This window comes from Sus scrofa, chromosome 6 (genome assembly GCF_054392235.1).
Source record: "Sus scrofa isolate SSC_HxYL_T2T_F1_AM1 chromosome 6, Sscrofa_HxYL_maternal_Yorkshire_Landrace_v2.0, whole genome shotgun sequence".
Taxonomy (NCBI): domain Eukaryota; kingdom Metazoa; phylum Chordata; class Mammalia; order Artiodactyla; family Suidae; genus Sus; species Sus scrofa.
Window position 1 is genome coordinate 58,130,912 of NC_139388.1, and position 22,522 is coordinate 58,153,433.

At 54.3% G+C, this 22,522-nt stretch overlaps 3 protein-coding genes across 9 annotated transcripts; 1 reads left to right on the forward strand and 2 right to left on the reverse strand.

The window, feature by feature from the left end:
- Positions 1-85: 85 nt before the first annotated feature.
- Positions 86-3,933, reverse strand: IZUMO1 (izumo sperm-oocyte fusion 1). Of its 6 annotated transcripts, none has more exons than XM_084961823.1 (9): positions 3,777-3,933; positions 3,064-3,138; positions 2,431-2,517; positions 2,148-2,168; positions 1,748-1,828; positions 1,463-1,563; positions 1,037-1,190; positions 476-683; positions 86-232 (listed from the first exon to the last, which is right to left on the reverse strand). In XM_084961823.1, the coding sequence occupies exons 5-9, from the start codon at positions 1,821-1,823 to the stop codon at positions 154-156; spliced, it is 618 nt and encodes a 205-aa protein (XP_084817949.1). In that variant the 5' UTR covers positions 1,824-1,828; positions 2,148-2,168; positions 2,431-2,517; positions 3,064-3,138; positions 3,777-3,933; the 3' UTR covers positions 86-153. The 6 variants fall into 6 exon arrangements, 5 of the variants coding, with proteins under 5 accessions (XP_084817949.1, XP_020950357.1, XP_003127333.3 ...); XM_021094698.2 differs by having other exon boundaries at positions 529-683; positions 3,489-3,933; XM_003127285.5 differs by having other exon boundaries at positions 3,489-3,933.
- Positions 3,934-4,879: 946 nt separating this feature from the next.
- Positions 4,880-8,977, reverse strand: FUT1 (fucosyltransferase 1 (H blood group)). Of its 2 annotated transcripts, none has more exon segments than NM_001434989.1 (2): positions 4,880-7,320; positions 8,493-8,977. In NM_001434989.1, a coding segment is annotated over 1 exon segment (1,098 nt). In that variant the 5' UTR covers positions 7,319-7,320; positions 8,493-8,977; the 3' UTR covers positions 4,880-6,220.
- Positions 8,978-10,106: 1,129 nt separating this feature from the next.
- Positions 10,107-11,985, forward strand: FGF21 (fibroblast growth factor 21). Its single transcript, NM_001163410.1, is given in 3 exon segments — positions 10,107-10,468; positions 10,879-10,982; positions 11,666-11,985. Coding segments are annotated over 3 exon segments (627 nt in total). The 5' UTR covers positions 10,107-10,236; the 3' UTR covers positions 11,957-11,985.
- The last annotated feature ends 10,537 nt before the right edge of the window (positions 11,986-22,522 follow it).

Sequence of the window (22,522 nt, forward strand, 5' to 3'; positions counted from 1 at the left end):
GCCCCTCCTCCCTCAGTCGGGAGAGAGTCCCCAGACGTCTCTAAGGGAACCAGGTTAGAATCCGTCCGGAGGAGTGCGTCAGATACTTAGACAGCTACATTAATCTTTATTTTCTCCCTAATGTTTTCCTCTTTTCCTTCGAAACCCGGAGTCCTAAGCAGTGCCTTTGCCAGGGCTGAGCGGGGAGGCCTTTAGGAAATTCATCACTTTCCCAGACTGAGAGAAAAGTATCCTGGCGGGGGTGCAAATAGCGGAAAGAGGTTAGGTCCCAACTGAGTGAGGAACACCGCTTCCCAGCCTCCCCGGTGCTTGATCTCATTCTAGCATTTAGCCAAGCTTCGCCCTCCTAGGTAAGCCCCGCTCCCGGAGGAAGGCCAGCTCTCGGCGATCGTGGGCTCTCAGAGCCTTCCTGCCTTAGGGACTTGGAAACCCCGCCCCTCACTCCAGGCCCCGCCTTCTTCAGGGGGCGGCTCACGCGGTCACGACGCCGGCTATCAGCACCACGATGGCCCCGATGAGCAGCCCTACCAGGCGGTGTCTCAGCACTTTCTCGGGCCCTGGAGACTGTGATTGGAGGGTTGCGGACGTCTGGGGACGATCCAAAGTCACCTCACCCGGAGCCGTCTCATCCTGGGTTTCGGTGTTTGGTGACGGTGTCTCCTCCACGATTCTTTTGGGCAATACTGAGAGAGGAGGGGCAAGCAGCAGTCCTGGGGGGGCATCAAGGTCCCGCCAAGGCCCAGGCAAGCTCTCCTCATGGCAACCCGACACAGGCCCCGCGGGACAAAAATCACACCCCCAGTTGCGTGAAGTCCGAACACACCCAGTGGGGGGGGCCCTGGCCCTGTGGCCAGAGGCCACACTCAGGCCAGGAAGCCACACCTTTGGGACCTGAAACCACAGGCCGATAGAAAGTTATGCCCACAGGCCACGCCCCGGGAGCAGGCCACGCCCCTGGAGCTGGAGTTCCACCCCCCCGACCCCCCCAACCTAGGGACCATCTGAATCCCACGTCTCTCAACAACCCAGCACTGACCTGTGACATGAAAATGGATGATGGTGGCTGGAGTGGATTGTACAGTACCCAGCTCGCAGCGATATGTGCCTGCATCCTTCGGACTCACCATGGTCTTGGTCAGGGTGGGCTCTTGCCCCTTGGCCATCAAGGTCTCAGAGTTGTTCTTCCAAACCTAGACCCAAGCTCAAGGGGTCACAGAGGCCTGGGGAATTCAGGGGTTGGGGGAGTATAGGGGTGAGAAGATCACGGGGCTTCAGTGGTGAGGTGGGAGTCCAAGGTGTCCTGATCAGGGCCTAGGGTCCCAGGGGAGCAGAAGAAGCCAAACTTGGTAGGTCATGGGTCATGGGCATGGTGGGTGCAGGCCTGTGGGTACAGGGACCGGGGGGCTCATACAAGCCTGATGGCCTTGGACTTCAAGGGTTAACAGGAGTTGGAGGACCTCACCCTGTAAAAGCTGTAATCCGTCAGGCCTTGAGAGACTTTATGCCAGTTGAGCTCACAATCCAGGATCATATCTTCCATTTGATGGACCTTGACTTTGCGCTCTGGGAATGGGGAGTTACTGTGGGATGCTCTTTCGCGGTTCTCGGCCCTCTCCCAACCCTTCCACTTGACATCAGCCCCGCTGTTTCCAGTTGGCTGGCTCCAGTCTCCACCCTCTTTAGACTCGGTCCCTCCTCCGGCTCCACCCCTCTTGCGCTAGTCCCACCTGCTGGGTCCAGGGCTCACCTCCACAACTCCGGGACTTTCGACAAGAGTGAACCTGCTTCTGGCAGGTACTGCACCAGATCAGAGGCTGCAACATCAAACCTGAGGGGGCAGGATCGAGGTTGTATTCTCTCACTAGGAGGCGGGGCTAAAAGGAGAGGGCAGGGCCAAGGGCTGGGGCAAGGTCAAGAGCCGAATCCCTAGGAGGTCAGCCGGAGAGGGGCGGGGCTAGAACACAGCCCCCTGAACCAGGCTCAGAAGAGTGCCAGCAGATTAGGACCCACTTCCCAAGAAAGTGCGGAGGAATACTGGAGACCCAGGAACCTCTGGGGGCAGAGAACGAAAGATTGCATGGACCCAAAAGTATATTCACGGGGCAGGGATGAGGGATAGAGGACCAGGTCCCATAATCCGGACTCACCACATTTGTTGGGACAAAAAACTGTCTCGGAAGAAAGGGGAAAAAAATAAGAATCAGATTTCGAAGTTAAAGGGCATGAGAGAGGGGATGCGGAACAGGTGAGGGCTGGGCCTTCGGAATGGGGAGGAGGAAGGACCTGGATGCCTGTACCCCCTGGGTCTGAGGGAGAAGGGGGTTGGGAGAGCTGAGGGATCCGTGGCGGAGAAGCAGAAGGCTGGGGACAGGGACTCTCTTAGACTGTGGAAGGAGAAATCTGGGGTTCCCGACTCCCATCTACACTCACCCTCTTTTTGAAACTGAGCAGCATAGCTGGCGAAGGTATCCTTTGCCAGGCGCAACGTCCAGAACAGCTCATCCACGAAGAGCTCACCTGGGAAGAAGCAGGATGACGCAGAGAAGTCCCCGCCCCCACCCTCCTGCTCCCCCCGGGTGTGCGGTACAGCTACCTGGCCTTTGTCAAGTTGGCAGAACTGGCGGTCAGTTTGGGGGTCTTTTTAGGGAAGGGCAGTAAAATTTAACGACCACTTAACATGATGCTGGCCACGGGGCAAAGCACCGACTGGGATGAAGGGTCTGTTATGGGCTCCATTTCAGAGATAACGAAGCTGTGCAATTCCTTCGTGTTATTTTATTTTGGCCACCCCTGCAGCGCAGCATGTGGACATTCCCGGGCCAGCAGCGACCTGGGCCATGCAGTGACAATACTAGATACTTAACCCGCTGGCTGTGCCACAAGGGAATTCAAGCTGTGACAGTCCCTGCTCAAGGCCACATGGTTAGGAAACAGCAGAGCCAGAACTTGAACCTCAGCAGTCTGGCTCCAGAATCTAGTACCTGATCACCAGACCAGGTGTCACCAGCAATCACTTCCCTGAGAGTTTCTAGAAGTGCTCTCCTGCCCCCTCTGCGCATTTACCTTTTACGTCACTGTCCGTGATGCGTTTCAGATCCTTCAGCAAGCTCCAGGATGCCTTTTCCAGAGTGGCCTCATCTGTGGGGAAATTAGAACCTCAGATTCCAAGCCTTACTGTCTCATTGGCGCGCCTCGTCTTAGAAACTACAATACCCATGGGGCCAATGGGCAAGGATAGGCCTAGTAAAAGGGCTTTTACACCCCGTTGCCTTCTGGGAATTGTAGTCTTATCACATAAAATTGCAGGATAAGGGGTAAGAGGAACAGTATTTGCCAGCCCTTGGGGAACCCCGAACTCTGCATCCCAGCCCTCTCCACTCCCAAACCCAGGAAACTCTGCCTCCAGCCCTTTCTCCCTGGTACCTCCTAGCAATGCTAACCCCAGACCTCTCCTTCCCCGGGACCCAGGAGTTGCACTCTGCCCTCACCAACGACCCCCATGTAGGAATCCTCATCAATCGGCAAATCCTGGAAATCCTTCACCGCCTGCTTTACCCTTTTCATCACGTCTTTGTGATGTTTGGCCTCCAGGTGGCCAGGCAGGTAATTTGTTTCCAAGGAGCTCAGCTCCTCCACGACTTTTGGGTCACATATGACACAGCCCCGGGCAGGAAGCAGGCAGCCGGCCAACGCTGCCACCAGGAGCGAAAGCCGCTGCGGCTCCATTGCGGCCAGAGCTCGCAGTCCGCGCGGAACTCGCGGGGAGGACCTCTTACCCTAAACCGAGGAGGTGAACGCTAAACGGAGAGAAGCCCTTCTCCGAGACTAATGAAGCCCCAGTTGGCAGGGAGCACCCTTCTCATTAGGAAACCGAGGAGTCCTGAAGCACTCTAAACAGCCAGCCGCTTCCCGACCTTGACTCCTAACAGGGATGCCCTCGAACGCTAGGGTTCGCTAAAGAGTCTAGGTTCTGAGGGCTTTTAGGTGGGAGAAGCAGGCCGGTCCTTCCACGCTAATATTTTCCCAAGACCAAAATTAAGAACTTTGTTGGGGGCGAGGGTGAGGTGGGCTGCGTGGTATAGAGAGCTTTTGTTGCGGGTCACAGTCACGGTTCGCTCCTTACTACTAGGACCTCCCGCAGCATCCGCCTTCTAGCTACCCACGTGGAGCCCCAAATTCCCAAGAGATATTCCCTAGGGTTTCCTCCGCCCTGCCCAGAAGTTCGACTCTGTCTGATTGGACCGCAACATAAGGATGCCCCGCCTAGACCTCCATGATGTCACAGAGGCGGCAGCCTTTGCCGACTAGAACTTTCCGAGCATCACCGAAGGCCAGGTACCCTGTCGGCTCTAGAGCCAAGGAAAAGGCTTCTAGCCATCAGTCTCCTCCCCCCTCTGGGCCCCAAGACCCAGGCTTTTTGACCAGAAGCCCACGGCTTTTGGGGAACCCAGTCGTCGGGCCTCGAAAACGCGGGGAGCGGCCCTTTCTAGTTCTAGGACTACGACTCCCAGAAGGCGCCAGGGTCTCTCCCTAGTAGATTACCGCAGCCAATCACATAGCTTTATGGGAAATGTAGTTCAAGAATTATAAGCTTTGCACCCTCCCTCCCTCCTCCATCGTCTGGGGCTGGATGCCAAGGTCCCAGAGGAAAAAGAGGTCTGGGGGCCAATACTGAGAGTCTGGAAGAAAAGAATTGAGGTTCTGAGACCACAACCCACACAACTGCAGCAACAAAAGAGCAGGAACAGTCTCCCAAGACATGAGTCATGCGAGTCTGCAGAAGCTCCATACCTTTACTTCTCCTTACACACACACACACACACACACACACACACACACACACGTGTACACAGAACTCCCAAAAACCTGCAGAGGCGGGTTGGTGATGTGGACTTTTAATTCATACTTCCCTCTCTCCCACCAAGGGCAACTGAGTAGGGACCGGTGCCCACAAATTCCCTGAGAAGACTAGAACAGGGCTTAGATTCTCAGACAACTCTATCATAAAAGCATCTGCCTTCACTCCCTTCAAAACGCATCAGGAGGATCCTAAAACCTGAGTCAAATGTCCCATCCTCTTTGGCCAGACCCTGTGCTCCTGCCTGGGTTGGAGGCCAGGCCATGGGCTACATACCTTCAGAGCCTTCCATTCCTGGCTTGTTCAAAGCCAGATTTCATGGTCGTGTGGATTCGGGGCAGATAGGGGTTAGCAAGAGGCACGATATGGGCGGGTCTCTGCAATGGGCACCCTTATGCCAAGTGGCGTTTGGTAAATCGACCCCATCAGCCTCAGCAGCCCAGCTGCCAAGGAGGAAATATCCTTCAGTGGGAGAGGAAATGAACTCAGAGCCAACATATGCACATCTACCTACCGTTGGCAGTTTGGGGGCTTAAAAAAAAAAAAAAAAAAGTTGTCCCTAGATTTCTGCAGAGCCTTGCTCCATAACCTGCACCATTCAGCAGCCATCCTTTTCCTCCTCCTCCCATATTTTAGTATATCTATGGTTTGTGGTTTTCTGGGGGATGGAAGGTTGGGGAAAGTTCCGCCCTGCTCCCAAACCACCCCAGCTACACAGGTAGTTTGTCTTCCATCAACCTTTCTAGCAGTGGTGAGGTGGTGAGCTTCTGGTTGTACCCTCATCGGCTTCTTGGCGGAGGTTATCGAGAATTCCAGAATCCCCTCCCCTCTGGAAGGGGCCAGAAGGGTTCTTTACAGACCCTACCACTGACCCTCTCTAGAGCAAACCTTCCCCCAGAGCCCTTGGAGAAACAGAGGTGGAGGGGTTGGTGAGTGCTTGCCCCACAACCTCCAAGAGGTCCTTCAGTTCTGACACCCCAGGGGGAGGAGAAATATCTCTTCTAGACAGTCAACACTGGAGCAAGGAGTTCCCTGGGGAAGGGGGCAGACAGCCCTCTAGAAGTACTCTGGACACGGGCTGGGAAGAACAGGTGGGCAATGCGAGGTCTAGAATGGCATTAAGCGTCTCCAGACATTGCCAGCCATCATGAAAAGCTCTTCCACTGGTTCTAGAATGTTCCACCCTTGCAGCAAGCCCCTCTGCAGGGTTTCCTCTGAGTCCAGCCAATTAGAATCACTCTTGAAATAAGTGTCCAGCTGCTACAGGACCACCAGCATCTCCGGAAGTTACTGGGGCTTCCGGAGACCCATAACGCTGGCCCTGGGTTGACCGAGGCTATTCCAGAAAGGCTCCTGGCTGGTTCAAGGCCCAGCCAACATCTGGAGTGGAGACAAGTCTGCATTAATGCCCACCCACTCGGGCAGGAAGGCAGCCTCGGGTTTAAAGATCTTCAGGAAGCTGGAAGTGGGCAGGGTGAAGTTAGCCAAGTAGATGGTATCTCCACCAGCCAGGTAGGCGGCCCAGAAGCCGAAGGTGCCAATGGTCATGATGGTGTGGTTGCACTGCACCAGCAGCGCAAAGTCCCTGGCGGGCGCGGCCTCCCGCCCATCGCCAGCAAAGATCACGTCCCCCCGGGAGGTGTCGATGTTCTTCCGGCACCACTCCATGCCGTTGCTGGTGACCACAAAGACGGGGGCTTCGTATCGGGCCCGGAACCAGTCCATAGCCTGCTGGAGGTAAGCGCCATCACCCACCACCCCCTTCCAGCGCTTGGGCATCACACGCAGATAGTCCCCGCGGCGCACGTGGACCCCCACGAAGGTGCTGGGGCGGTCCCCTGTGCGGGGTAGACGGAACTGACTCAGTACCCCCTGGGCCTCTTGCCGAAGGTGGTCGTGCAGGGTGAACTCGCTGCGGATCTGCTCCCGGAGGTGGTGGAAGAAGGTCCAGGAGCAGGGGAAGCCGGTGAGCTTCAGCCAGGGCTCCTTTAAGTGGGCATAATCCTCGGACATCCAGTCGTGAAGCTCCAGCTCCCGCCAAGGAGCGTGCCTGTCTACCTCGGGCGCCAGGACAGGCAGCGTGATGCGGAACACGGGGGCCAGGACGGCGTGCATGGCAGGCTGGATGAAGGCCTGGCGGCCGTTGAGCTGCGCCAGGGCCAGCAGCGTGGCATACTGTCCCATCTGGTTCCCAAACCGGCCATCCGGGTAAATAGTCCAGGTCCCGGAAAAGGAGGCAGGATGCTTGGGACAGGAATCGGAGGCGTTGGGGTGTACCGGCGTGCCCGCCAGGCAGAATATGGCCACGGGAGATGATACCACGTTATGGTCTGGACACAGGGCCAGCAGGTCTAAGCCACTGTAAAAGAGGTCTTGATAGACGTTCAGGAAGAAAATTGCTGCTAAAACACAGACTAGCAGGAAGGTCAGACAGAGGTGGCGGCGGCTGGGGACCCACATGGCTGCAGGGAGGAAAAGTGAAATTAGCAGATCCTCGGGGCTGGAGGCTGAGCGGCAGGGAGGAGAGGCCTGTGGGCATGAGGAAACTCTGGCTTTGAACTCCTGGGTCCGTCGGAAAAAGGGAGCCGGGCTCTGGGGTTTGAGTTAGCAGGTGTTGGGGGCTCAGAATTTCGGGGGTGGGAGATGGTGAAAACGAGTGGTTTCCAAAGTTAGCGATGCCACGGGCGGGACCCACCGCCTGGTCCCCACATCTTGGAATCTCCGTCCCGCGGGCTGTAAGGGCCACTGACCTTGAACACGTCCCCCCACCTCCTTTCTCAAGGACCTGCGTGGGCGGGGCAGAGTCCACTATGGAGGTGACAGCAAGCAACAGGTCGGGTAGAGAGCGAGAAGCCCCAGGCCCACGTCTGGATGGGAGCTGTGGACTCCTGGAGGAGCAGGAGTTGGGGGTCGGGGCGCAGGAGACACCTGCGGGTAGCAGGGGGTTAGGGGTTGGGGGTGCGCCTCCTGGTACTGAAGGCCCGGCTCCTGGGTCCGAGGCATCCGCATCTCCCACTTACCTGAGCTCCTGGCGGGTGGCAGATTCCCAGTCATAAGTGCAGCCCGCATCCGGCGGCCCCCGGAACTCCAGGTTCCCAGGCCCCACAGCCCTCCCCCTCCACGCCGCCTCCCCCGACTGGCTGCAAAGGTTCGGGAAGCTGAGGTAGGAGAAGGGGCGCGGTCGGGTGGCTCTCAGCCTCCGCCCCTCCAGGCCGAGAGTCGGAGGCGGAGCCCCACCCCTTCCCTGGCGCCCAGCCCCGGCTCCGCCCCCTAGGGTGGCAGCGCCCACCTCCTGCCCTCCCGGGACCCCGAGACCCGCGCCCCAGCCCCCTCCTCCCCGGCACTGGCCAGCCCGGGGCAGCGCCCACCTGGCTGCCCAGCAGCCACATCCCTCCGCGGCCGCGGAGATCCAGCGGCCAGATGCAGCGCTGGACCCAGATGTTCCGGTCCATCAACCTCTCCCTCTTCCCTTCCAGTTTCTTGGTTCGCCACCCGCCCTTGTACCTGGATGCGCCGAGTGCCGCCACGCCCCAGCGGCTTGGGTAGGGACGCCGGGGACGCGGGGGACACCCGGTCCAGGCGTCGTGCGCGGCCCCCCGCCCCCCTGCCGAGTCCTCCCCGGGGGCAGCAGAACCTGTTCGCCAGGCTCCTCCGCAAGCGGATGCGAGGCCTTCCCCAGCTCTCCGGGTCCGGCGTGAGCGCGTCTGGCGCACCGGGGCCGCCGATCGACCCCCTCCGCCCGCAAAATGTCCGGGTTCCCGGCTTCTCCTTCCGGCGGAATCCACTTTCTAGACGCGCACGTCTCGGAGGCCGCAGCCTCTTCCCAGGGCGGGAACGGCGAGAGCCGAGGTGGAAGTGGATCTCTCCTGCCCCTCCCGCAGAGGCCCGGGCTGCAGCCGGCTTCTGGAACAAAGGCCGTGCCCTTCGGCAGACCCGAAGCAGTTTCCTTGCCCAAGGCCGCTCCGCACCCACCCTAGCCCGGGCGGTCGGACCATTGTCATTCTACAAAGCAAAGACGCTGGAATTGCACTTGACTCTCCAGAGATTTTTTTTTTACGGCTGCACCCGCGGCGGACGGAGGTTCCCAGGCTAAAGGTCCAATCGGAGCTGCGGCTGCCGGCCTCCGCCGCAGCCGCAGCCACGCCCGATCTGAGCCGCGTCTGCGACCTACACCGCAGCTCATGGCCACGCTGGGTCCCTGACCCACTGAGCCAGGCCAGGGATCGAACCCACGTCCTCATGGAGACTAGTCGGATTCGTGCCAGCTGCCCCGCAAGGGGAACTCCCTCTCCAGAGATCTGACCCTCATTTCTCCAGACCCTGGATTCCCAGACCCCAGACCCGGACCCCAGCCCGCTCCTCAGCACCCTGAGCAGCCCAGGCCTCCCACCGCCCCCTCATTCAGATCTGATGCCCAGTCTCTTGCACCCTGGGGTTCCGGGAAATTGCCCGCCTCTTCACTCTCTTTGGGATCGTGGGTCTAACTTCTGCCTCTGAAGCCCAGGGTCCGTTGCCAACTCTGAGTCAAAGACTCTCACCCCCGCCCCCCCTCCCTAGGCTATTTTAAGGGCACCTGTCTGATCCTGGGTAGCTTCTCTGGTGAAAGAAACACCGGGATTGCATCAGGATCCAGGCAGAGGAGGCTGGATGTTTGGCCTCTGCGTGCCTGGGTTCGGGCTGGTGTGGAGGTTGGCTTGAAGCTTCCAGACCAGGAACACCTGGGTCCTTGAGGAGCGGACGCTTTGGTCATGTGGCCTCTGCTCCTTCCCCGAAGGTCAAGGAACCTCAGTGTCCCACCCCAGAGACGCAGAAATTCAGGTGGGATGCAGAAATTCCAGCAGCCGTGCGTAGTTGCGATCAGTCAGCCAGAGAGGTGGGTTTACCGGGCTCCTAGCCCCCTTCTTGTTCCGATTCAGAAGTCCGGGCCTGGCCCCCTCCTCCCTCAGACCAGAGTCTGGGCTTCCGGCCCCCTTTCACCCAGGTCCCAGTTCATCAGCCCCCTGAGCCCTGATCCTCAGACCCCAGAGTCCAGGCCCCCAGCTCAGAGGACCCCCCCATTGCATCATCCGTTCAGGCTGACCTGGCCACCGTGGAATCCCAGCTTCTGCCAAGTGGGTCAAATATCATGGGTCAGGCATCTGGAAGGTGATTGGGCGGGTCTGTCTGGATATAAATTCTGGAGCTTCTGCATCCATCCCAAGAGATTTGGGTGTTCCTGTCAGCTGTGAATTCAAGCCCAAGAGGACCTGGGCATTTGGACAACTCAAGTAGTGTGAATCTGCTCTTCCAGACCAGCAGCATCTGCAGCAGCAGAATCTAGAGCATTCAGCTGTTCAAACTCCCAGACCCCAGACCTCACCTGAAGACGTGAGCCATTGATGGGCTGGGCCGAGGCCAAGTTCGAGCGCTTGGGACTGTGGGTCCCTGTGCTGGCTGTCCTGCTGGGAGCCTGCCAGGCACGTCCCATTCCTGACTCCAGCCCCCTCCTCCAATTTGGGGGCCAAGTGCGCCAACGATACCTCTACACGGATGATGCCCAGGAAACTGAAGCCCACCTGGAGATCAGAGCTGATGGCACCGTGGCAGGGGTAGCCCGCCAGAGCCCTGAAAGTGAGTATGGAGATTAAGGCCCAGTTCTTTTTTTTTTTTTTTTTTTCTTGTCTTTTTTTTTTGCCTTTTCTAGGGCCGCTCCCACAGCATATGGAGGTTCCCAGGCTCAGGGTCGAATCAGATCTGTAGCCGCCGGCCTACACCAGAGCCATAGCCATGCGGGATCCAAGCCGCATCTGCGACCTATACCACAAGCACATGGCAATGCCAGATCCTTAAGCCACTGAGCAAGGGCAGGGATCGAACCTGCAACCCCATGGTTCCTTGTCGGATTCGTTAACCCCTGTGCCATGACGGGAATGCCAAGGCCCAGTTCGGAGGGAGGAGAGATTTGAGGCCCGGATTCCTGGGGTCTGAGGGAGGAGGGCGCTGGGCATAGGCGCTGAGTCCCTGATCACTTCTCCCCTCAGGTCTCTTGGAGCTGAAAGCCCTGAAGCCAGGGGTCATTCAAATTTTGGGAGTCCAGACATCCCGGTTCCTGTGCCAGGGGCCAGACGGGAGACTGTACGGATCGGTGAGTTTCTGGGACCCCTGACCTTCCAGCTGGCCTTTGCTCTCACCATCCTCACAACCTGGGGACCACTTCTTGCATCTGTGGCCTTGGCCTGGCTTGCTTCCACGCCTCCTGCTGATCTAGACATCGCCTCCATCCCTGGGGACAGGAGCTGCTGGTATCAATATTCAGCAGAAGAGGAAATGGAGGTTCAGGCAGGACCACCCTCCAGCCCCAGGTCACAAGGCCTGTGAATGACAGAGTGACCCGGGAGGCCGAGTCTTGTGACTCTTAACCCGTGCTGACCGTACGGGTTCCTACATGCCTGGCTCATGCTGGGTGCAGGGTCGCTCCAGGAATCAATGGCCTGTAAAGTGAACATGACCTTGGGTGCTCGCCAGATATCCCTGCCAGGACTTAGAGATGCCTGGGCTGGAATACTCCTCTCTGTGAGGTGGGGGCAGGGAGGGGGGCCTTGCAGGACTGCCTGAGGGGGAAGGAGGAGGCTCCTGCTGTCATTTTGGGTCCCAGAGGAAGGGACTGGGGACCTGGATTGCACAGTTGAGGCAAGAGGGGGTCCCCCAGGACTCCCACGTCCTGGTGGAGGACAGGACTCTGGGGGTCTGAAGGAAGGGAGCCTGGGTCCTGCAGCAGGAAGATAGAGGGGAAGCTCACGGCTCTGATCTTTGTTCTGGTTGCCTCAGCTCCACTTCGACCCTGAGGCCTGCAGCTTCCGGGAGCTGCTTCTTGAGGATGGCTACAACGTTTACCAGTCTGAGGCCCTTGGCCTCCCACTCCGGCTGCCTCCGCACCGCTCCTCCAACCGGGACCTGGCCCCCCGGGGACCTGCTCGCTTCCTGCCACTGCCAGGCCTGCCCCCGGCACCCCCGGAGCCGCCAGGGATCTTGGCCCCTGAACCTCCCGACGTGGGCTCCTCGGACCCCCTGAGCATGGTGGGGCCTTCACACGGCCGGAGCCCCAGCTACACTTCTTGAAGCCACAGGCTGTGTATGATTGGGTCTCCTCTTTATTTATTGTATTATTTATCTTATTTATTTTTTTATTTTTCTTACTTGGGATAATAAAGCATCTGAGAGGAGGATCAGAGAGTGCATGTGTGTTTGAGGGAGGAATTGGGGTCTGCTGCCTTGTCTCCCCTTGTCACACGCCTGGGGGAAGGTCCCAGCCTTTCTGCACCTCCCCCGCCACCCCCACCTCCACTAAGGTGTCCCCAGGGACTCTGGACTATCCCTGCCCTTTGACAGGACAGGACTTGTTATTCCTCCCCCATCCCCACCCCCTGCCCCCAACCTCGTGCTCATGTTGTGGAACTGTTTCTCCGAGGTAACTCAATACCAGGGGCCACTTAAAAAAATGACACAGCAGACCCACAGCCTCATGGGAGATGTAGTTTTGTGGGTTCACTTAGTTCTAGGAATGAGAAGACATCTTGGTCCTCAGGGCTGGGGCAAAGACGCTTGGAGCCCAGGGGTGTCATTTGTGCTAGGAAATCACTCTTGGGTCCTGAGGGATCAGGGGGCTGGACAACTGGACACCTGGATCCCAGGAGAACAGAGGGATAAGGACCGGGGCTGAGGGAGGAGCGATGGAAGATTGAGATTCTGGGTCTCAGGAGAAGGACCTGAGAATCCGAGTTCTTCCACCCAGACACTCGTGGACTTTGGTGGGAAATGACGGTCTCATACTCCCGTCCCCGTGAGCCAGCTGCCCATCCTCCCTCCCTTTCCACAACCTAGGTGTCCACACTGCTCTTCAAGTTATTTCCTGGTTAGGCGTTCCCGTCGTGGCACAGCGGAAACGAACCCGACTAGGAACCATGAAGTTGCAGGTTCGAAGATTCCCCTGGCCTCGCGCAGGGGGTTAAGGACCGGCGTCGCTGTGGCTGGGATGTAGCTCAGGGACTTCCCTATCCCGTGGGTGCAGCCCTAAAAAGCAAAAAAAAAAAAAAAAAAAAAAAAAAAAAAAAGGAGAGAGAGGATGTGCAGAGAAGAAGGCAGACAGGCAGAGCCATGCACTTTGGGAGTAATTTCAATGTCTCATGTAGGGGCTGCTCTTCCGGGCTTCCTCCAGCCAGTCACCTTGCTTTCTCCGGCCCTGAGTCCGTATTTGGCCTGACTCAGGACCTCCCCGTGTGCGTGCACATCTTTCAGCCAAGATGGATTCTAGCGCAAGGGTTTCTGGGAACTTGGCAGGCGCTGCAGGGTCTCTGCTGTGTCTGGCCCCTCCCTTCTCTGGCCCCTGAGGAATGTCTCTGCACTTGTGAGGTCCAGGAGTTTCCCTTGACCTCAAGGCTGAGGAAATTGTGCTTTCTTTATCTTTCCTCCAACCAGGAATCAGCTCCTTGCTGTTCCTGCCATAATCTTTATCTCAAAGTCTCAGTCCCCTGGGACAGATTCCAGTTGCTCAGCCTGAGATCTGTCTCTCTCCTGCCCCCAAGGGAAAGAGACATCTCAGTCACAAGGAATCCAAGTGTGGGTCCCCGAAGGTCATGGGAGGGAGCGATGCCTGGAAGAAATGAAGACCTCTATCTTGTTGAAAGTGCAGCTTTAAACTCCGGTGGAACCAGACCGGCTCGTTCAGGGGAGAGGTCTCCCCGGAAACAGAATTTGAAATGCTACAAGGGAGCAGAGAGACCCAGAGAAAGGGGAGGACGGAGACCTAGGAGAAGGGAGAAGGGGGAAAAAGACGGGGTCGCAGGGGACCCAGAGGGAGGGGCAGAGACCCAGAGAAAGAAGGAGGTGGGACAAAGAACCCACAAAATGTGTTCACACAAGCACCTGTCCTCTCTGTCAGAGCACCCGGAATCTCCAGTTGTGTTGTGAAGGCCCAACTGTGTCGCAGGCCAGTGTCCCCTTGTCCAAAGACCACCCCCTAAGATTGCCACGTGGCACAGGTCTGCCGATCTTCCTCAAGGCCCACCCCATTATTTCTCACGGCTTCCAGCCCAACTCCTGACAGACTCCATCGGGTGAAGTTCAAAGTGTGACCCGAGAGAAGCTATGACAGTCACCAAAAGAACTGCAAGATCTTGCTGTTCCTGCCATATCACAGGAGAAACAAATCCAACTAGGAACCATGAGGTTGTGGGTTTGATTCCTAGCCTCGCTCTGTGGCTTAAGGACCTGGCATGACCGTGAGCTGTGGTGTAGGTCGCAGACACAGCTCAGCTCCCACGTGGCTGTGGCTGTGGCGTAGGCTGGCAGCTATAGCTCCGACCACTAGCCTGGGAACCTCCATATGCCATAGGTGTGGCTCTAGAAAAGCAAAAATAAACAAATAAATAAATAAAAAGAATTGCAAGAATTTGCCCTTAAAATTGATATCAACCTGGGCAGCCAGTCCAAGAAGGGGTCCTGGGAGATGAATTTATTAGCAGAGATTCCAGATTCCAGTGACAGCTGGAGGGGCTAGTTTGCTCTTTGACTGGAACCTACACCCCAAATGATCTGCCCTTGAGATGCGGTAGGGTGGCTGTTAAAATAAGGTGTCAACCAGAAACTTCAGCATCCCGGGACTTCAGAAGTGCACATTTTGGAGTTCCCATTGTGGCTCAGCAGTAACGAACCCGACCAGTATCCATGAGGGTTTGAGTTCAACCTCTGGCCTCGCTCAGTGGGTTAAGAATCCAGTGTTGCCCTGAGCTGCAGTGTAGGTTGCAGGCACAGCTGGGATCTGGCGTGGCTGTGGCTGTGGCGTAGGCCGGCAGCTGCAGCTTGGATTCAACCCCTGGCCTGGGAATTCACATATGCAACAGGTGTGGTCATAAAAAGAAAAAACAAAAACAAACGCACATTTTGCTTTTTAGGGCCACACCCAAGGCATATGGAAGTTCCCAGGCTAGGGGCTGCATCGGAACCACAGCTACCGGCCTACACCACAGCCACAGCAATGAGGGACACGAGCCTGGTCTGCAACTTAAACCACAGCTCCCAGCAACACAGGATCCTTAACTCACTGGACGGAACCAGGGATGGAACCCACATCCTCATGGTTACTCGTCAGAGCGGTTTTCGCTGTGCCACAACGGGAACTCTAGAGATGCCCATTCTGGAACTCGGACCCATTGAATCCAAAAGTCTGCAGAAAAGGCGAATTCAAAGGGACAGAAATCAGATGAGCCATTGCCACCAACCGTGGGAGGATGCGATGAGGAGTGGCTTCGGATCCTAGGGCTGCTGCAAGGAAGTGTCACAAACTGAATGGTTGAGAAGAACAGAAATTTGCTCTCGTGGTTCCCGAGGCTGGAAGTCTGACAACGAGGTGTTGGCGGGTGTGGCATTTTTGCCGGTTTCGTTTCTTCCTCTGCCCGCCCTGGTTTGACCCCACCCACTTTTTTTTTTTTTTTTCCAGGATGCACGTTGTCTTTTGCTGGAAGGAGTGTTTGTGAACCTCTGCTATCGTCCTGGCTTTACTATGGGGAGGGGGGGTTGTCGTTTTTGGGGGTGGGACAGAATTTGGGAAGATTTAAGAAACTGTGTTCCCTCAACCAAAAGGAATCACGAGGAAACTTCAAACAAACTCCAATCCACGCCGTCTGTGAAACCACTGGCTTTGACGGTAGGCAAATGCCAAGGTCAAGAACAAAACGTTGGGAGGACTGTTTATATTAATGAGATCAGAGAGCCGGCCGGAGGAAATGTGGTTCACTGCGCAGTCCAGGTGACAGCCTGAATATTAGCAAGACCTTTGATAAGATCTGAATGAGTGCTGTGCTTTATTTTTTATTTTATTTTATTTTTGTTTCTAGGGCCACACCCGAGGCATATGGAAGTTCCCAGGCTAGGGGTCGAATCAGAGCTAGAGCCGCTGGCACACGCCACAGCCACAGCCATGTGGGATCCGAGTCATGTCTGTGACCTATGCCACAGCTCATGGCAACTGGATTAGGCCAGATCTTTAACCCCCTGAGCGAGGCCAGGGATTGAACGTGCAACCTCATGGTTCCTAGTTGGATTCATTTAAGCTGCACCACGACAGGAACTCCTGAGTTCTGTGCTTTAGATTAAAAATGTATCCTAGGAGTTCCCGTCGTGGCGCAGTGGTTAACGAATCCGACTAGGAACCATGAGGTTGCGGGTTCGGTCCCTGCCCTTGCTCAGTGGGTTAACGATCTGGCGTTGCCATGAGCTGTGGTGTAGGTTGCAGACGCGGCTCGGATCCCGCGTTGCTGTGGCTCTGGCGTAGGCCGGTGGCTACAGCTCCGATTCAACCCCTAGCCTGGGAACCTCCATATGCCGCGGGAGCGGCCCAAGAAATAGCAACAACAACAACAAAAACAAAAGACAAAAAGACAAAAGACAAAAGAAAAAAAAATGTATCCTATGTTAATTTTCATTTCTTTCTTTTTTCTTTTTTCTTTTTCTTTTTAGGGCCAGGTTCATTACCACTGAGCCACAACGGGAACTCCCTCCCATGGTAAATTTTCTGCTTCTGATTTTTGTACTGCAGCTACTGAAAAGAATGTCCTTATGCTTAGCAAATACACACTGGACCAGTTAGGGACAAAGGGGCATGGTATCGCCAGTGCTTTCTCAAATGTTTCTGGAAAGGTAAATAAAATACATAGTAATATACAGACACAGAGAGCGAATGAGAAAGCAAAAGGGGGGGATAGGGATAATTGGGGAGCCTGGGAAAAGGATATACGGAATTCTTTGTACAAGCATTTTATCATTTGCTTTTGGTTTTTGCCTTTCTTGGTTTTTTTTTTTTTTTTTTTTTTTTTTTAGCCTTTTAGGGCTGTACTCACAACATATGGAAGTTCCCAGGCGAGGGGTCCAATTGGAGCTGCAGCTGCCGGCCCACGCCACAGCCACATATGTAGCCTACACCACCGCCACGGCAATGCTGACAGATCCTCGACCGAGGATCGAGGCCAGGGATTTAACGCACGGCCTCGTGGATGCCAGTCGGGTTCGTTAACTGCTGAGCCACGAAAGGAACTCCCCAAACAACTTTCTAAATGCATTGACAAGCTCCTAAGAAAGGAAAATCTTCATACTGTCTCCCCGCCTCACCATGAGAGAGAGAGAGAAGGGAAGGAAGGAGAAGGAAGGAAGGAAGGAAGGAAGAAATGAACAGAAGGAAAGAAGCTGAGAGCACAGAGCAGAGAAGAGGAGACAATGGAATATCACTCAGCCTTGAAAAGGCAGGAAATTCCAAAGCATGCCAAACAAGGATGGATCTTAAAAATACTTTGCTAAGTGAAAGCCGCCAATCACACAAGGTGGGAGATGGCATCAGTCCACCGATGAGCGGTACCTGGAAGAGGCAAATTGGGAGAATCGGGAAGTAGAATGGTGGTGGCCGGGGAGGGGCTGGAGCGCTGGGGTGTAGTGGGGGCTGAGGTCCAGGCTGAGGTGATGCCAGCCTTCCCCACGGGGAGGGCGAGGACGGCGGCATAACAACGCGGAGGCACTGCGGGCCGAGCAGCTGTAAGCAGTTGAAAGGGTAAACTTCATGCGAGCGGGGTCTCACGGCCATTTAAAAAACAACCCACAGAACTGCATTCAGAACCCCTCAGGAGATTTTCCTATTGCTGCTGGGGCTCTCAATGGAAGAAAGATGATTGTCTATTGAAACTGTCACCACCGGATCAGTCTCAAGGGGCACGTGTTAAAAATCAAACCTGGTGGAGGAGGCGCTGCCCAAATGAGGTGTCAAGGGAGTCGAGGCTGGGCCAGTGATGACTCCAGGCCTTTTGGCGAAAGCAAAGCACAGCTACTCAGCCGAGATCTCACAGAGGACGGCTTGAAAGAGCTCCTAATTCAAAGTCACAAAACACACACGGTAGAGGCCGGCAAATATAATTTACAACAAGACTAGACAGCCTCATCCTGCCCCACCTCATACTAACTTTGGAGGAAAACGATAGTGCAAGATCGTTCTTTAAAATGATGATCAGGGAGTTCCTGTCGTGGCTCAGTGGTTAACGAATCCGACTGGGAACCACGAGGTTGCGGGTTCGGTCCCTGGCCTTGCTCAGTGGGTTAAGGATCCGGCCAGGTTCGATCCCTGGACTCCCTCGGTGTGTTAAGGATACGGTGATGCCATGAGCTGTGGTGTAGGTCGCAGACGCAGCTTGGATCCGGCGTGGCTGTGGCTGTGGTGTAGGCCGGCAGCTGCAGCTCCGATTCAACCCCTAGCCGGGGAACCTCCATATGCCTTGGGCGCGGCCCTAGAAAAGAAAAAAAAAGACAAATAAATAAATAAATAAATACATACAATTAAATAAAATGATGATCACACAGGGGTTGCCACTATGGCACAGTGGGTTAAAGATGTAGCGTTGCTGCAGCTCAGATTTGTTCCCTGGCCTGGGAACTTCCATGTGCCGCCAGGGCAGCCCCCAAAACAACCAACCAAACACACGCAGCATAAAATTTACCATCTGAACTACTTTCAAATGTACAGTTCAGTAGTCTTGAGTGTATTCCCATTATGGTACAACAAATACGGTATATGGACTATAAATACACCTGGTATATTTCATTTTGATTCATTTATTTATTAGTATTTATTGTTTTTGCTTTTTAGGGCTGAACCCACAGCATATGGAAGTTCCCAGGCCAGGGGTCGAATCAGAGCTATAGCTGCTGGCCTACATCACAGCCACAGCCACAGCCACACCAGACCTGACCCACGTCTGGGACCTACACCACAGCTCACAGCATCACTGTATCCGTAACACACCGAGGGAGGTCAGGGATCGAACCCGCGACCTCATGGATACTAGTCAGGCTCATTACCATGGAGCCACAGCGGGAACTCCCACACCTGGTATATTTCAGCTGTGAAAGCAGTCAGGGAATGCTGAGAGGAACGTTGATTGTTTGAAGATTAATTATTAGCAGAAAACCAAATAGTTGTCAACACTGGTGTGAGGTGACATCATGGGTTTGATTTGCGGTTCCCTAATGATTAGTGGTGTGGGGCATGTTTTCTTTTTCTCTTTGTTCTCTTTTCTTCTTTTTCTTTTATTTTTGCTTTTTATGGCCGAATGTGAGGCAAATGGAAGTTCCCAAGCTACGGGCTGAATCAGAGCTCTAGCCACTGGCCTACACCACAGCCACAGCAACTCAGGTTCCAAGCCGCATCGGTGATCTACACCACAGCTCCCCATGGCCATGCCAGATCCTTAACCCACTGAGCAAGGCCAGGGATTGAACTTAAGTCCTCATGGATACTGGTCGGGATTGTTGCCACTGCACCACCATGGGAACTCCTCAAGCATCTTTTCATACATATATCTTATATATGTACATGAATATCTTCCTTGAAGAAATGTCTATTCAAGTCCTGGGCCCATTTTTAAAATCTGCTTGTTTGTTTTTTTGTTGTCGTTGAGCTGTAGCAGTTCTTTCTATGTCCCGGCTATTAACCCCTTATTAGATACACGATTTGCAAATATTTCTCCCACTCCATAGACTGACACTATCGAGTGTGTCCTTCGATGCACAAAAACTTTTAATGTTGCTGAAACCCGATTCCTTCTTCCTTTGGTTGCCCACGTGTTTGCGGTCATATCAAGAAATTGTCGCCAGATCCACTGTCATGAAGCGTTTCCCCTCAGAAAAGCTCTCTTCTAAGAGGTTTAGATCTCAGTTCTAGGTCCTTAATTTAATTTGGGTCCACTTATGTATAATGTATAAGGGAAGGGTCTAACTTATTTTATTTATTTATTTATTTGTTTGTTTGTTTGTTTGTTGCCTTTTCTAGGGCCGCACCTGCGGCATATGGAGGTTCCCAGGCTAGGGGTTGAATCAGAGCTGTAGCCACCGGCCTACGCCAGAGCCACAGCCACGCGGGATCCGAGCCGCGTCTGCAACCTACACCACAGCTCACGGCAACGCCGGATCGTTTAACCCACTGAGCAAGGGCAGGGACCGAACCCGCAACCTCATGGTTCCTAGTCGGATTCGTTAACCACTGCGCCACGACGGGAACTCTGGGTCTAACTTCTTTCTTTGGCATGTGGGTATCCAGTTTTCCCAGCATCATTTGCTGAAATGATGGTGACGAAACTTTTTTGTTTGTTTGTTTTTGTTTTGCTTTTTAGGGCTACACCTGCAGCATATGAAGGTTCCCAGGCTAGGGGTCAAATCAGAACTACAGCTGCCTGCCTATACCACAGCCACAGCAACACAGGATCTGAGCCTCGTCCGTGACCTACACAACAGCTCACGGCAACGCCGGATCCCAGACCCATTTAATGAGGCCAGGGATGGAACCTGCATCCTAGTAGATACTGTGCCACCACGGGAACTTCTAAAATCTTTTAATTTCAGAAGAGCTTTTGAGTGTGGGCACAAATATTCACAACTGTTTGGTTTTTTGGTAATGATTAATTCATTTTCAAAGAATCAACTTTCCTCTAAACATTCTCTGACTGCTTCGACAGCTAAAAATAGCAAGCCGTGAGTTTCACAATTTTTAGATTTCCCAAAACATTTGAACATTGATTGCAAATTTAGTAAACAAAGTTTTCACAAATCTGGAGTTCCCGCCGTGGCTCAGTGGTTATCGAATCGGACTAGGAACCATGAGATTGTGGGTTCGATCCCTGGCCTCGCTCAGTGGGTTAAGGATCCAGCGTTGCCATGAGCAGTGGTGTAGGTTGCAGACGTGGCTCGGATCCTGCAATGCTGTGGCTGTGGTGTAGCTCTGATTCAATCCCTAGCCTGGGAACCTCCATATGCCGAAGGTGTGGCCCTAGAAAAGGCAAAAAGACACACTCACACACACAAGTTTTCACAAATCTGAGATCTCAGATTCCCTTACATGAATTAAGAGCCTTGACAAGGAGCAAGAGAGCAATGCAATTTTGATCCTATGTCTCACGTCTGATATGATAAATTCTCACGAATGCTTTAAAAACCCTCCAGGACAGACAAGTCAAGGTAAGTGCTTATCCCATGGATCAGATTCCTTACATTAAACTGGTTGCACATGTACTGACATCATGGATACAAATGCTTCTTCACTGCCTCTGTTCCCATCAAAGATTTTAAGCATCTCAACACTTCCTCTACCGTATGGTTTTTCTTACCTCTAAGAAAGCGAGGCTTTGCTCATCCACCAGTTGAGTTAACAGTTCGACAGTGTGAGGGTTAACGATTCACCCCTGGGGTCCCTTCCACGTTGATTCTCACCAAGCTCCAGTTCCAGGACAATTAGATTTTTCTCGCGACCACATAAGTTAGGAAGCTGAGTTCGGTGCTTCTGATTTATTTCCCACAGCTGTTTGTTCAGTTTGGTCACATCTTTGTCGTGTGGCCAGAAGGACATGTTCTAGGCATCCTATCATTTTAATAGGCTGTGATTATTTGGCAGCTGTGGGTTCTGGAGCCTTCCCCATGAAACAGGCAGGACACTTGCTCTTTCTTTGGCACTCAGCCTGAGCCCGTTTGCCCCCCGACCCTGCTCGTTCTTGGGGAGGCCATGCTGCTGTCTCTTTAGCTGACTCTCACCTTCCAACTCTGTGACCCTTTGCGACAACTGATCAGAGTGGCAGGGAGGACCTGGCAGGAGGTGGGGAGGCAGAAGGAGGGTCACATCTGCCAGGAGCCACATGCAGCGATGGCACCAGCGGCCTGTCACTTTTGGCACGGCCAGTCCCAGCCTTGGCAGGGAGGTTGCCTGCCTCCTTGGACAGAGGTGTTATTCTCCCCCCCTCCCCATAGGCCAGACCCTCTTGGAGATCAGAGCACCAGCTGCCTGGAGCCCCCTGCCGGAAGTCTGAGTTCTACCCTTGGGAGATCCGTCCTCGAAGCTCCCACAGCCCTGGGGCGTTGACCTGCTCCTGGTCCCTGCTGCCTCGACTACCTCAAGGATCCCATCTTGCTCTTCCAGCCTCCTGGCACATGGGTAACCAATTCCCTTTAACAAAATCCCTGTATTTTCAATACCTGGAGCGATTTCTTTTCTTTTCTTTTCTTTTCGTCTTTTTGCCTTTTTCTAGGGCTGCATCCCGTGGCATATGGAGGTTCCCAGGCTAGGGGTTGAATTGGAGCTGTAGCCGCTGGCCTACGCCACAGCCACAGCCATACCAGATCCAAGCCGCAAGGCCAGGGATCGAACTCGCAACCTCATGGTTCCTAGTTGGATTCGTTAACCACTGTGCCCCAACGGGAACTCCCCATGGAACTCTTGATGGATGCTTGAGCTGTTTCTAATTACTTGCCATATCAAAGAATGCTACAGTTTAGAAGCTTGGAAATCCTTCATTTGGTGTGTAGGCAGAGAGTTTGTAAGCTCAAACCTCCAAAAGAGGACGACGGAAGCAAGGGATAAATATATGGGCAGGATTATGTTACTGCCGAGTCAGCCTCTATAAAAGTAGCATCAGTTTGGCATACTTACCCCTGATCCGCATTCCTCTTCCCCTATAAAGTGTGTTCTCAGACCTCAGGATATTTGCCAATCTGAAGCCAGGAAACGGTATTGAGATGTGGCTTTATTTTGCATTTCTCCTTTTCTCAGTGAGGTCTGGCACATTTTTAAAAAATTTCTTTTAGTTGATTTGCAATGTTCTGTCAATT